Source organism: Peromyscus maniculatus, chromosome 4, assembly GCF_049852395.1.
Source record: "Peromyscus maniculatus bairdii isolate BWxNUB_F1_BW_parent chromosome 4, HU_Pman_BW_mat_3.1, whole genome shotgun sequence".
NCBI classification, from domain to species: Eukaryota; Metazoa; Chordata; class Mammalia; order Rodentia; family Cricetidae; genus Peromyscus; species Peromyscus maniculatus.
The window spans coordinates 17,032,033-17,047,472 of NC_134855.1; the positions used below are offsets into that span (position 1 = coordinate 17,032,033).

Consider the following 15,440-nt stretch of genomic DNA (forward strand, 5'->3'; position numbering starts at 1 on the left):
TCCTTTTCACAAGTTGGAAGCCAAGGTGGGTGAGGTCATGCCCTGAGGTCATCACTCCCTTTATTTATTAGAATCAGGCTTTTCTTTAAACTTTTTAATCTCCTTGACCACTGGCCTTACCTTCCTTATATTTTGAGGTGCTTCTTTTCTCTTAAAACTCTACATTTTGTATTTTTCCTTGCTTAACTTGCTCCTTTTCATTATAGATCTGCCTAGTAGTGGCCATTTATAACCAAGCAACACAATCGATACCAGGTTGTCTTGAAATTGCCTCTGCCAATGCTGTTAATCCAAAACTCTTCAATTTAGCCTTGGACAGATTTTTTTGGACACGTGCAGGAAACAGTCACATTCTTCATCAAAATATCACAAGAATAGTCTCTTGGCCATTTATTATTATTATTCTCCTCTGAAGCCTCTTGAGCTGGCTGTCATAATATACATATTACTCTCAGTACCACTGTCTTCCATGCTTCTGCTAGTTTGGCCCATTAAGCCATGCCAAAGCATTCAACTTCATTCCTAACCCAAAGTCCCCAAATCCACATTCTTCCAACAAACAACATGACCAGGCCTGTCACAGCAATACCCCATTCCCTGGTACCTTAGTCAGTGTTCTATTGCTATGAACAGACACCATGACCATCACAACTATAAAGGGAAGCATTTAATTGGGACTAGCTTACAATTTCAGAGGTTTAGTCCATTATCATCATGGAGGGAAGCATGGTGGCATGCAAGCAGACATGGTGGTGGAGGAATAGCTTGACATTTCTACATCTGAATCCTCAGGAAGCAGAAAAAGAGAGACACTTGGACTGGCATGGGCTTTTGAAACCTCAAAGCCCACACCCCAGTGACATATTTCCATCAACAAGAGCACATCTACTGGAACAAATAGTGTCACTCCCTAAGCATTCAAACACATCAGTCTGTGGGGGCCATTCTTATCTAAACCACTATATCCTCTAAATTACAACCCCAGCACCTATGTACCTTGTACCTGTGTCCCCTTCTTAATGCTTATCAAAAACCATTTTCTCTTCTTCTGCCTTCTAACCTACTCTTTTCCTAGTATACAATGCTATGGCATGAGAGGTTTATATATTTCTCTTAGAACTTCTGCTAGAGTTTTCCTGCCTGGCCCACGGTCAGGACAAATCTCTCTCACCTGCCTGTCCCACAGCCACTCAGACCCAACCAAGTAAACACAGAGACTTATATTGCTTACAAACTGTATGGCTGTGGCAGGCTTCTTGCTAACTGTTCTTATATCTTAAATTAACCCATTTGTATTAATCTATAAGTTGCCATGTGGCTCGTGGCTTACCGGTATCTTAACATGTTGCTTCTCATCATGGCAGCTGGCAGCGTCTGTCTGACTCAGCCTTCCTGTTCCCAGAATTCTCTTCTTTCCTTGTCCCGCCTATACTTCCTGCCTGGCTACTGGCCAATCAGCATTTTATTTATACAGAGCAATATCCACAGCAGAATTCCATTATGGAAAATTGAATTCTTGTCCAAGAGAGATAAGTGTGAGATATAAAAAGTATCTGTTGGGTAGATTCTGTAGTGGCTAAAGGATACACATCATTAAGCTTTGTATTAGCTAAAACAGCCTGCACTTGACTAGGAATTGGCTTAGAATTATTAAAACTGGGTTGGAAAATTTCTGATACTCTGTGACAAAAGATATAACTTTATATTTCCACTGTCCTAGAGAATCTGTCCATTTAATAGCCTGCCACTTGTGTGTGTGTGTATGTGTGTGTGTGTGTGTGTGTGTGTATGTGTGTGTGTGTATGTGTGTGTGTGTGTGTGTGTGTGTATGTGTGTGTGTGTGTGTGTGTGATTAAAAAAAAAAGAAAGTGTATATGTGAGATTGTGGAGAATCTTGTCAAAAGGCTGGATTTTAAAGTAATATTCCGGGAAATGGAGTTTGCTTTTATTTTGCTAACACCATTTTCTCTTGTAAGTGCTAAAACTCACAAAATGAGACTGGGCCCAGTTCTTTTCCACTTACAGAACAAAATTTAAACATACAGATGTATATGGTCTATGTTATGTAAAGAGGAAAGTAACTTTAAAGGTATTTTGCTCTAGGCCTGAGGGTGAAGCTCAGTGGTAAAGCAGATGCCTAACAGATGCAAGGCCCTGGGTTCCACCCCCAGGACTGGGGGGAGAAAGGCAACAAAAGCTGTTTACCTGTGGGTGGGCAGATGGCATATTTGCCCTTCCCCAAGTGTCTTCTTCTTCCAACTCTCCAACATCTTTAACCTTTAAACATTTAAATGTTTTTCCTGATAATGTGAAAAACCAAAACTTCCACACATGTAAACATACAAACAATGTAGTCCAAAACAACATAGAGAAGCATCTCATTTCTTTTTTCCCTCCCACCTAGATGCTGTATTACGTAAAGGATATTCCAGCTACCCTGAGATTCTTCCATGGTCTCTTAGGTGCCAATGCTAAGATTCTCATTATTCTTGTGTCAGGTAAGTGACTTCAGTCAGCTGGGTTTTAAAACAGCAACTGTGAATATACATGGATTCATCTGTTTAGATAAAGTTATTATATTTTGTGTTTGTTATGAAGCTCATTTAAAATTAATTTTTAGACCAGTAGAAATGTCATTCACAACAGTGCTCAATTTAGAGAACCTAGTGGAACCAAAATCATTTTGCTTCCATCTATTCAGAAAAATGTCCTTACAGGGGTTAGAGAGAAGGCTCATGATTAAGAGGACTGGAATTTGGTTTCTAGCACCTACTTCAGGCAGCTCACAGTTATCTGTAACTCTAACTTAATGCTTGTGCATATGCACACTCACACACACACAATTGAAAATAAACTGTAATAGAGCCTTAATAAAAAGAAAGAAATTCTTTGCCTTGCATCTTCATTGGTTACTTTTCTTTGACTGTGATATAACACTGAATCTTTAAACCACCTTGGGGAGAAAAAGGATTATTTGGTTCACAGTTTACAGTCCATCATGGATCCATGGAAGTCAAAGCAAGAACTCAAAGCAGGAACCTGGAGGTGGGAATTGCAGCAGGATGATGGAGGAGTGTGCTGGCTGGCATGTTTCTAAGCCCACCTGCCTACCGATGGCTCCATCCACGCTGGGCCCTCCTACATTAATTCACAATTTAAAAAAAATATGTCATTCAGATATGCCCACAGGCTCATCTGATGGAGGAAATTCCTCAATTGGGAATCCTCCTTCCAAGGTGTGTCTAGACTTGTGTCAAGTTATTAAAAACCAAGCAGCACCATCTGTTTTACAGGACAGAAAGTTCAAAGGACAGTCTATTTAACATGAGAACAAACAATGACATTGATTGTGTTTACCTGTTTTATGTCACTTGAATGTCTTTCCCCTATCCTTGACTTTACTAGTAAGGAATAAAATTTTAAATATTTTGGATGCTATTAATTTGCATTTTTTGGTTTTTTTTTTCAAGACAGGGTTTCTCTGTGTAGTTTTGGTGCCTGTCCTGGATCTCGCTCTGTAGCCCAGGCTGGCCTCGAACTCACAGAAATCCGCCTGGCTCTGCCTCCCAAGTGCTGGGATTAAAAGTGTGTGCCACTACTGCTTGGCTAAATTTGCATTTCTGAAGCCAGTAGCAACACAGTTTAATATATATATATATATATATATATATTTTTTTTAAACATACCTATAAAATGATCTATTTGTTTTGCTTTTCAGAGAGGACGTTTAATTAGTTTGTTGTTTCCAGGGTCTTGACACATAGTTTAAAGTTAGAAAATGAAACATTGACATTAAGGTCATGCCTAAGACTTCACTGTGCAGTGTAGGTTGGATTCACAATTGCCAGTCTTAGGGGCCCCTGCAGCCATGCCATATCTCCGCAGTTGTTCCTCGATGGATTCCATGGATTGTCCACTTGTTGCCTGATGGCTTGTTTCTAAATACACCACAGTCAGTACCACCATCACCAGACAACAGCACCATGCACTGAAACTGTGTGCGGCAGAATTTTTCTTCACATACAAGGATTCATTTTCAAAATGGCAGATGAGTTTTTGCTTATAATTTTGGGCGTTACTTGATGTGAGGGTTTAGAGCCAGGAACTCTTGCATACAACTGACTCCCCAAAGCGGATATTCTGATGTACTATTTTTACCTCTAGTTAGTTGAAATTATTCATTTATGTGGGAAAGGTCTCGTTTTCCATTTTGAAGGGATTACGTAAAGTGAATCTTTTCTGCTAACCTGTGTCTAAATCAGGACACTTGGTATAAAGCACTTTGTATTATAACAGTAAACTTGGTTTTCAATGTTGTGGGAAACTACCTGTATGATCTGCATCAACAAAACAGAAACACTATTCTGAACAGAAATTTATCCTGAATTGACATACTTCATATTAATAACAGTTTACTAGTGGATCTGACATTTTGAGCAGTTACATATTTGAATTCTAGGTATTTGACAATAAGAATAAAGCATTATATGGTTTAAAATATGGTCTAATTATTCATGTGCATTTTAGAATTGACCAAGCACCTTGATAGACACAGTGGTTTCCTGGCTGCAGCATAAAGAATTACTGTAACCCATAGGTTGTTGGCATCAAAAAATCCAAAAACAAAACAGGCCCAGGAAAAGGTGTGAGGACACATGGGGTATGAATCCTAGTGTACTTCCTACATGTATGAACTTTGTTTCCAAGCCTTAGCTAACTTTAGGCTATTTGTCAACCTGGACCCATGCTACTTGTATTTATCCATACAAAGGATCCAGATGAGCACTGTATGCTTTTATATGGAACCAAAAAGACAGTAAAGACAATGAATGTTTTTTAAAAAGAATTTTGAGTAAGAAATTATTTAGTCAGAGTACTTCAGATGGTAGAAATAATTTCCACTTTTTTATAAGTAGCTCACAAGCTCTTACTACTAGCTGAAGAATAGGATATTGTTGTCTGAAAGAGGTAAGCATTTTTAATCAATATAGTTTTAGAAACGAGAATGAACACCTAAGAGTGTTTAGTTCATTAATCTTTGATTCAGATGTGGTCTTCCTATTATCATTATCACTGATTCTTGGAAGAGGGTTTTACCATGGAGAAGAAATGTCACATTAATTTCTTTTTAAAGGAACCACTGAATAAAACAAGAAAAAAATCTTTCAGAAATTTGCTTATATTTGTCAGAAATAGTAAATAGATTAATTAAATATACATTAAAATATTTTTGAAAAATTACCTTTTCTAATAGTTTGCTTTCCAGTTAAAGAAGATATTCAATCTGAGGAGAGAAATAGTCCTGCCAAATATGTTGGTTATTTTTCACCAGTTCAGTTAGTCAACTAGGCTGTTTCTGGTCCCCCAGCCATACTCTCTCACACCTAATAATTAAAAAAACACAGAGTAAATGGCTTTAGCTTTATCCCAAGTATCTTGAGTAACCCCCTCCCCCATCGCTGCCCTGGGGCTTCCCTGCTGCTTGTGGTGATATATTATGTACCTCAATAAAGCTTGTGTAGGGATCAGAGAAGCAGAACAGCCAGCCACTAGCTTACCTCTACGAAATCCTCAGCCTCAAGAGAGTGAGTTCCTGTTTTCTCACACCTTATGTACCTTTCTGTGTCCTGCCATATTACTTCCTGGGATTAAAGGTGTGTGTCACCACTGCTTTGGTCTGTTTCTCTCATGTATCTCGGTGAGGCCTTGAACTCACAGAGATCTAGATGGATCTCTGCCTCCCGAGTGATAGATTAAAGGTGTGTGCCACCACTGCCTGACGTCTATGTCTAATTTAGTGGCTGGCTCTGTCCTCTGGTCCCCAGGTAAGCTTTATTGGGCTATACAGTATATCACCACATTCCCCCTCCCTTTTTTTTTGTCTAAAATAATAAACCCAGACAAGCGTTATTGTTGGGTATACGATATATCACCACAGCTGCTTCACATCAGAGGCTGTCATGAACTCAGGAGAGTAAAGGTCAGTGCCTTTGTCTCTCAGTCTATTACTATACCTTTGTGAAGCCATGGGTGCACAGAAAATGCTCAACACATGATTGGATTCAACTGAATAGTTGTTTATTTGTGTTTTGTGATACCAGAACTACAAGGTTCTAAAAGTCCACCCAAAAGAGGGGACTATGATTCATCTAAGAATGACTACATACAGAACTACATACAGAAACTGTACATTTGTACGTGTTTACACTGAAATCAAAGCCTCGGTGAAATACAAACATACATTCTCACAGGCATATATACTGGATATGGGGATAGTCAGCCAAAACCATGTGGGATAAACAAGTAGAACTATTAGGAAAGAAAGACAGGTTGAAATCAGAATAAAACTGGGTCACTTAGTGGTCAGTGTCCTATAATTGACCTTACATTTTCTTCTGTGTTGTTATGCTTCTGTTATAGAGCAGTTCCATCTCAGTAAATATTCACTTAGTGGTAACTAGCAAAATTTTTTAATCATTAGTATGAAAAATGAAATGAAAAAGAAGAGAAATAAGTACAAAATACTTGAATTTTGTTTTAAATGAAGTGTTGTAGACTAAAATATTTCACTGATGTGTTTTCACTTTCCCCCTTGTTCATTCATCTCCAATTTTCTTGGCTTCCTGGTCAGTTCTTAACTGTACCAGCCTTGCTTTGCTTCAAATCCTTTGTAGCTGTTGTTTCCATCTGGAGTAACCTTCCCTGTGATGTCTACATGGTTGCTGACTGATTTGTGCTCAAATGTCATCATATTAAATGGACTCTGTGATCACCATGGGTAAAACAGTGGTGCTTAAATGTCTTTGATTGTTTTTCATTTACACGTTATATCATGTGATATATATTTAGTTACTTATTTAATTTCCTCCCTGCTTTTGTTATGCTACTTAAGTTAAGCTCCACAAAGGATATGAATATTATTTTGTTGGCTGTTCCATTCTAAATGTCTAGTGTAATGACTGTAGAAGCTAAATGAAAGAAAAAAAATAAAACATAAACTTTGTTCTTTTGCATAGGAAGTAGTGGCTGGGACAAGCTATGGAAAAAGTATGGATCCCGCCTACCCAGAGATGACCTCTGCCAGTATGTCACATCCTCTGATCTTACTCAGATACTGGACAACCTGGGGATTAAGTATGAGTGTTCTGACCTTTTGTCCACCATGGACATAACAGACTGTTTTATTGATGGTAATGAAAATGGAGAGCTGCTTTGGGATTTTTTGACAGAAACCTGCAACTTTAACAAAACAGCACCACCGGATCTCAAAGCAGAAATTATGAAAGATCTTCAAGAACCTGAATTTAGTGTTAAGAAAGAGGGGAAAATACTTTTTAACAATAATCTGAGTTTTATAGTAGTTGAGGCATAAATATAAATCATAAGAGTGTTCAAAACGAACAATTGTGATTGTTCAGAACACCATTATTTTGAACAATTGTTTATTTACGTATTGAATTTACATATCAAACACATTTACATATTAAAGTTAAAATTAATCTTAGAATAAGGATATAATCTTTTCTCTTATAAACAAAATCTACAAATTCCCAAGACATTCTTGAGTTTCCACCAGAATCATGTGGGCTACTTCCAGTTATCGATTGTCCTTGAAACATAGCATTCAGGCTAAGCACTACCTAACTGGAAACATGGCTTGAATATCATTGGCTTACTGATAATAAACTACTTTCCATTATCTTATTGTACTGGAAATTCTTAGAATAGTAATAAAATATGTGCTATCTATATTTTGAATAATAGCAAAATAACATTTATTGATTCTTTCATTATAAAAGGTAAATATATCTCCACTTTTAAAGAAGTGTTTGTCTTCCTATTTTTTCCTATGGTAATTTTTATCATACCTTTTATTAATATCATCAGAAAATTAGAGGCTGGTGGGATGGTTGTTCCAGAAGCCCTGGGTTCAGTTTTCAGCATGCGTATCCTACACCTCACAACCCACTGTGACACCGGCCCTAGAGAATCTGATGCCATATTCTGGCCTTGCAGGCATCAACACTTCTGTGCACATACCCCTCCCACACACATAATTAAGAATAAAATAAATCTTTAAAAAGATTACAAAATTGGCTCTTTGTCATGTGAATTTTCTATGTTATCTAAGCTATAACCATCTTTTCTCTTTTTGATACACTGAAACTACATCTTGTGTGAATCAATTTAGTTCACATTTTCCTTTTCTCAGTTTTAGTTTCTGATACATTTTAAAGGGTCTTATAAAGTTTAAAATACAAATAGTTTTATAATAATTTCATAACTTCATTCCAAAGTTAACTTTGGACGGTAGGATTTCAGAGAATTTGGGGAGACTTATTTGATATTCTTGTTTTATTTTAAATAATCCTCTGTTATTCTTATAAGAATAATATATTTTAAGTCAGAAAATGAGTAATAATTCATAAATGTAGTGGTATTTGCTCTGTCCATGACCTTGGGCTATATGGCCCAAAGGAGACGGTGCTTCATGACCTCTTATAAGGAGTTCCCTGCTCCTGCCTGCAAGGTGGATTTGCTCCAGGTCAGATCAGAGGACAACTTCTATTGTCTGCTCTGTTCTGTAATTGTGAGTGTATTTCCTCAATTAATATCTTAATAAATTATGTTATCCATTTAATAGACTGATGTGGATTGATACATAAATAATTTCTATAATAAGAAAATGGTACTTCCCATCAAAACAGTAAAAAAAAGATTTTTTTTTTTTTTTTTGGTTTTTCGAGACAGGGTTTCTCTGTGTAGCTTTGCGCCTTTCCTGGAGCTCACTTGGTAGCCCAGGCTGGCCTCGAACTCACAGAGATGCGCCTGGCTCTGCCTCCCGAGTGCTGGGATTAAAGGCGTGCGCCACCAATGCCCGGTTAAAATTTTATTTTACTTTACAATACAATTCAGTTCTACATATCAGCCATGGATTCCCTTGTTCTCCCCCTCCCATCCCCCCTCCCCTTCCCCCCAGCCCAACCCCCATTCCCACCTCCTCCAGGGCAAGGCCTCCCCGGAGGACTGAGATCAACCTGGTAGACTCAGTCCAGGCAGGTCCAGTCCCCTCCTCCCAGGCTGAGCCAAGTGTCCCTGCATAAGCCCCAGGTTTCAAACAGCCAACTCATGTAATGAACACAGGACCCAGTCCCACTGCCTGGATGCCTCCCAAACAGATCAATAATCAACTGTCTCACTCATTCAGAGGGCCTGATCCAGTTGGGGGCCCCTCAGCCATTGGTTTATAGTTCATGCGTTTCCATTCGTTTGGCTATTTGTCTCTATGCTTTATCCAACCTTGGTTTCAACAATTCTCGCTCATACAAACCCTCCTCTTTCTGGCTAATTAGACTCCCGGAGCTCCACCCAGGGCCTAGCTGTGGATCTCTGCATCCAGATCCCTGAGTCCTTGGATGGGGTTTCTAGCACAACAATTAGGGTGTTTGGCCATCTCATCACCAGAGTAGGTCAGTTCCGGCTGTCTCTTGACCATTGCCTGCAGTCTATTGTGGGGGTATCTTTGTGGATTTCTGGGCCTCTCTAGCACTTTGCTTCTTCCTATTTTCATGTGGTCTTCATTTACCATGGTCTCCTATTCCTTGTTCTCCCTCTCTGTTCTTGATCCAGATGGGATCTCCCGCCCCCAACCCCCAAGCTCTCTTTCCCTCGAACCTCGCCCTTCATTACCCCATGATTCATGGGGATGGAGCAACTTCAACACAAAGAGAGAATTCAAGACTCTAGAGCAATTATGGCCTTTTGTAAAAAAAAAGAATGGACATGCTATTTAATGATGGAAATAGATATACTCACAGATTGTTATTTACAAATCTGGCCTTTTTCTCATCCCTATCGGCCTTTTCTAGAAAAAGTAAGGATAAATAAATTCTCATCTACTTTAGTTTAATATAATGGAAATAGCCGGGCGTTGGTGGCGCACGCCTTTAATCCCAGCACTCGGGAGGCAGAGCCAGGCAGATCTCTGTGAGTTCGAGGCCAGCCTGGACTACCAAGTGAGTCCCAGGAAAGGCACAAAGCTACACAGAGAAACCCTGTCTCGAAAAACCAATAATAATAATAATAATAATAATAATAATAATAATAATGGAAATATACAATTTTCGCTTAAGAAAGGTCAGATTGCCCTGACTGTACCTCCTCCCTTTGGGAGCCCCATTTGCTTGTAAATAAATGGCTTTTCACTCATCTGGTAAGTGTTTTACAACACCAAAAAGGCCCTCATTCCCTGATGAGGAAAGGTTCTGATTTATAAAAACAATTTGATTCCTCTGGAGGACTGGCCTTTTGATGTTTCACAAGTCAAATGTTATATTTGTAAGACACCCTGGCCTGCACCAGGTGTGATGTTTTTCCACAGGCACAAACCTGCTTTTGGTCAGCTGGCTAGAGGACTCAATATACTTTAAAAAAAAAATATATATATATATATATATATATATATATATATATATATATATATACCCTTAATTTGCTTAATAAAGCATGGTGAGGGCGTGGAGAGATGTCTCAGAGGTTAAGAACACTGGCTGCTCTTCCAGAGGACCTGGGTTCAATTCCTAGCACCCATATGGCAACTCATAACTGTCTGTAAAATTCCAATTCCAGAGGATCAGACTGCCCTCACACAGACATACACACATAAGCCAAACACTAATGTACATAAAATAAAAATAAAAAAATAAAGTATGGTGATTCGTAACTTTCTCACATGGATTATTTCATACAAGCCTTCTTTGTTTTTCTTAAAAAAAAATTTTTTTGTCTTATTTTGTATTTGTAAGACAGACTCTGATTTTGTAGACCAGACTGTCTTTAACTGTGTAAACTAGGCTGGCCTCCACCTCATGGCAAGCCTGCTGAGTGTTGAGATTTACAAGGGTAAGCCACTGTGTCCGGTTTATTAGATACTGTTTTAAACAGAAAACCATCTCCACACATGCCTAAAGCTCAGTGATAGTGTTACAGTGAGCCCACCAGAGATGACCACTCAAACTTTATGGCCCACTGAAAGTCTTTTTTTCTAACTGGCTGGGGCCACACCCTGGTATTTGGGTGACCTAGGTGTGGCTCTGAGTATCCTGAGCACAGGGTTTTTAAAGGCAAAACCCACATCCTAACACCTCAGTCGGCAGCTACAATGGGTTAGAGGGTCGGACTTTGTAGAAGCAAGCAGTTTAACAGAAGCAGCTAAATTAAGTCATTAGCTGTAGGGGGTTCTGCACAAACAGGCTTAAAACAAATTAGCTAGGACATCCTGACCTTGGGCTCCTAGAATAGAGTTAGGAAATTTACTATAAGATACTCCATCAAGGAGATCAAATTCTAGTTAAACCTGAAATGGCCTCAGCAAGAATACAAAATGAAACAACCTTTGCATTGTGGTGCCCAGTCACAATTGAAGGCCATTTAGTTTCAGAGGATGTAACTATTGACTTCTTCCTGTATTACCTGATATTACAAAAGATATGGGGTAGTCATATATTGACTTTCCAAGTTTGCTTTTATGATTAAGATTAAAAAACAGCACATTAGAGTGCTGTTTTGTATGTCGTTATGAATCTCACTGTAGCATGGTGCCTTGCATATGGTAGGTGATAGACACGATGGCTGATGAGTCCTTTTCTTTGGAACCATCTGCCTTATACTTAGTGTGTTCAGTTCAGTGTTGTAAATATGGCCCAAGAAATTAAACAGGTGCTAGAGCAATGGAAAGGCATACTTGAGGCCCTGAGTTTGATCCCCAGCACAAACAAACAAAAAGCAAACCAAAAAAGAAATAAGAAAAATAGAAACATTTTAAAAAGAAATAATACCCTTTATCCAAATTGAATTGTTTCCCCTAGGTTAATATAGATTTGAACTTACCTAGGACTCTTTATGGCACTTGCCCTTAGAAGTTATTGCAAATTCCAAAGAGAAAATATACTGTGGTTCACAGTATTTTAAGGTCTGATATTTTCTTGAAAAATTTGCAGTCTATAATTGGCTCTTCTACCAGGAGATAAGAAAAATTAAGTGGTCTCTACATTCATAAAATGAAATGAAAAATTCATAAAGAATTAATGTTCATGGTCTATAAAACTATGTAAAACCTGTGAGAGCCAAAGTTATATTTTAAGTTGTAATTACTGTGCCTAAGAATATGAAACATGAAACAAAAATGCCTCTAACCTGTAATCCCCTCTGCCCAAGGACAGATACTTCCTGAAATGCTGGAGGCTGTTGTTTATGGGAGATAACAAACCACATGTTTTCACTCCCCTAAACAAGTTTGTTTGACCCAACAATACCAGATGTTCTTGATCACATGTGGGCAGGAGGTTCACAGACAGGAAACACACTTGCTCCTAATTGGATCTCATGGGAAATGCTGTGAATTATGGGTTTGGCCTTTTTTAGTCCCTGCAAACTGAAATGACTCAGGGCCATTTCCCTGGGAACCCAGGTATGATCTGGCCAGAGCAAGTCAACCTGGTCAGTATTTAATAAAGACTTGATTCAAATTTGGTTTTAAATTGTGGTAGTGGTCTTCTCCTTGACCAGTGGGATTAACTATCAAAGTGTATATTTAGTGTTTTTCAAATATTTATTTAATAAGAATACTTACTATATTTTGTCATATAAACAATTTTATATATAGTTCTGTTAGTAGAGTGCTTGCCTTGTATAAGTATGAGCTTGATCTTCAGTATCACAAACAAAAATGTAATAAAAGTGAAATTATATATGTTTACCTCATCAGAATGGTTTCTAAGAAAAATAAAGACTACTTTTTAAAAACATAATTTTTACATAATTTTTATTGATTCTTTGGAAATTTCACATCATGCACCCCAATCCCACTTATTTCCCAGTCCTGCTGTATCTGTTCTTCACCTTTGTAATGCCCCCCCAAGGAAAACTTAAAAAGAAATAATAAAAAAAATAGAAATTAAAAAATACAAATAAGAATATTAATTAACAAACAAAATAAACAAACGAAAAGCAAACAATAAAACAATTCTCTCCTCCATTTTTTTTCTCCTGTCGCCTCTTCATTCTTCCTAGTGGTATCAGGAGCTGCTGTGTATCATGCAGTAGACCCTTTTGTCCAAAAAGCTTTCCTTGCAAATGTTCATTGTGTAATGTGCTGTTGGTCAGGTTCAAGGCCCCTGGCTTCTGGTGCACCATCAATACTGAACCTCACCGAAACTCCTCTCAGATATCCTGCTTTTGCCCAGAGTCATGGAGATCCTGTGACTTGGTTCTGCTGGACCAAGTCCCTTCACGCTCTTCAGCAGGTCACAGATGGGGAAGATGTTGGAGAGTACCAATGCAAAGTCAAAAAAGGCCCTGGATGTGTGCCTGAGTGGTAGCTGAATTGGTCAGTCCAGGCTGCTGGGACCACCCCACTCAGGTGAGGGGCAGAGCCAGCTCTCCCATGCCCATGGTGAGGGCAGGGCCAGCTTTCCCTTGTGCAGGGGCTTGCTCTTCCATGTCGGGGCCATTAGGGTCTGTTAGCCCAGGGCTGGTGAGATTCAGGATCATCTCTCCAGTGAGAGGCGGGTCAGCTCAGCATAGTCTTGTACTTCAATACATAAAGGTTCAACACATGGATCGCATGGGCCCCTGTGTTAACATGGGCAACGGATATCAACACAGACACCATCTGCACTAGGACCACAGACTTAGACTTGGCCAGTAGCAGCAGCTTGGGTCATGACCCCGGGTGGCTGCGCAGGCCTCTCAGATTGGCATGGGCCCAGCAGCAGCATGGTTCTCCGACTCTCACATGGCCCCAGGTGGTGGCCCAGACCCCAGCAGTCACATGGTTTTCGATGGTAACAGGATCCATGGACCTCAAGACAGATCCTGGCTGCGGTAGTGCCACAGACTCAGACATGGCTCCTGACCACAGCTTGAGCCTGGGATGTCACCATGGCCCCCGGGTGGCAGCACAGGCCACCTCAATATGTATGGCCCTGGTAGCAGCATGACCCTTGGATACAAACATGTCCTCAGGAGTCAGCCCAGACCCCAGCATCGGCACAGATGGTAACCAGAGCCAAAGACTGCTTTTTGATGAATGGATAATGTAGCCCAGTAAGATGGAGCCATGGCAATTGACTTCTTAGGTTCAAACCCTAGTTGTGTTGATTACCATCTATGTGGTTTGAGATCACATTTATTCTTTATCACCTCATATTTAGTCATATGAAAAATGAAGACACCCATTGTAACTGCCTCAGATAAAACTTCAGAAATTAAAGAAATACACTTATAAAGTGGCAGGCTGACAAGGATTACTCAAAAATAATAACCACAAGTATAGTTAGTTACTTATAGAAATATAAAATATAGAGAAAATTTAAAGAAATCAAAATTAAGGACAAAAGGTTATTATTTAGAGGAGCCAACTTAGTTTCTAAAATTGGGATTCTCAGCCAGGGCTTTCTCTGTGATCTCAGTTTGTACTTCAGGAAGTCCAACCTGCCACCAGAGAAAAGCCATTAAGGTTCATGGTCCCTGGTGTCCTAAGTGTCTATGCTTTGTGCCATGTGGAGTGGTTCCATCTCATCCCTGCCTAAATGACCCAGGGTTGGTCAGCCATCTTAGGGTTTCTATTGCTTTGATGAAAGACCATGATCCAAAACAACTTGAATAGGAAGGGTTTATTTCACCTAACACCTTGTAGTCCATCATCCAGGGAGGCAGGAATCTGAAGGCAGAAACTGATGCAGAAGCCTTTGATGAACTCTGCTTCCTGTCTTGCTCCTGGCGGCTGGTTCGGCCTAGTTTTCTTGCAGCACCCATAACCACCAGCCCAGGGCTGGTACCACCTATAGTGAGCTAGGTCCTCCCACATCAATCATAAATCAAGAAAATATAATGCAGGCTTGTGTACAGGCTAATCTGGTGAGGACACTGTTTTTAATTGAGGTTCCATCTTACAAAATGACTCTAGTCTGTGTCCACTTTACATAAACTAGCCAGCATATTAGCAGACAGATGGATGACAATTCACAGGTCATCCGGAAATCGATTAGAGCAGTTCCTCTGGGAAACTATGAAATCAATTTGTTAAATTTTTTGATAAGTAATTTTGTATAATTAATCTGAAACAGTTGGTCATTTATTTACTCATTCATAAAACAGTAACACATTCTCCAATATTTGCTAAGGGTTTCATGTGTAATTTATTTTAAGTAAGACAAATATTGTAGTTAAAAATGCCTATAGGCCTATGAGATGGTCTTGCACTTAAAGATGCTTGCTACTAAATCTGATGACCTGAGCTTATTCTCCAGGATAAAATAGTGGGAGGAGAGACCCAGTTGATACCCACAAGCTGTACTCTGTCCTTGACATGTGTGTGCACCCTTCACACATGCATATAGACATTTTAAAAATGATTAAAAGAAAAATTCCTGCCCTCA

The 15,440-nt window shown here is 39.2% G+C and overlaps 1 protein-coding gene across 7 annotated transcripts in view; it reads left to right on the forward strand.

Annotated features, from left to right (window-relative positions):
• The window catches only part of Hnmt (histamine N-methyltransferase), a 60,331-nt gene extending 52,238 nt beyond the window's left edge, over positions 1–8,093 (forward strand). For all 7 annotated transcript variants that reach the window (XM_076569335.1, XM_076569334.1, XM_015999581.3 and 4 more), the window contains 2 exons: positions 2,405–2,498; positions 7,017–8,093. In XM_076569335.1, the coding sequence (XP_076425450.1) occupies positions 2,405–2,498; positions 7,017–7,372 (450 nt within the window). In that variant the 3' untranslated portion in view covers positions 7,373–8,093. The remainder of the gene's footprint in view (positions 1–2,404; positions 2,499–7,016) is intronic.
• The last annotated feature ends 7,347 nt before the right edge of the window (positions 8,094–15,440 follow it).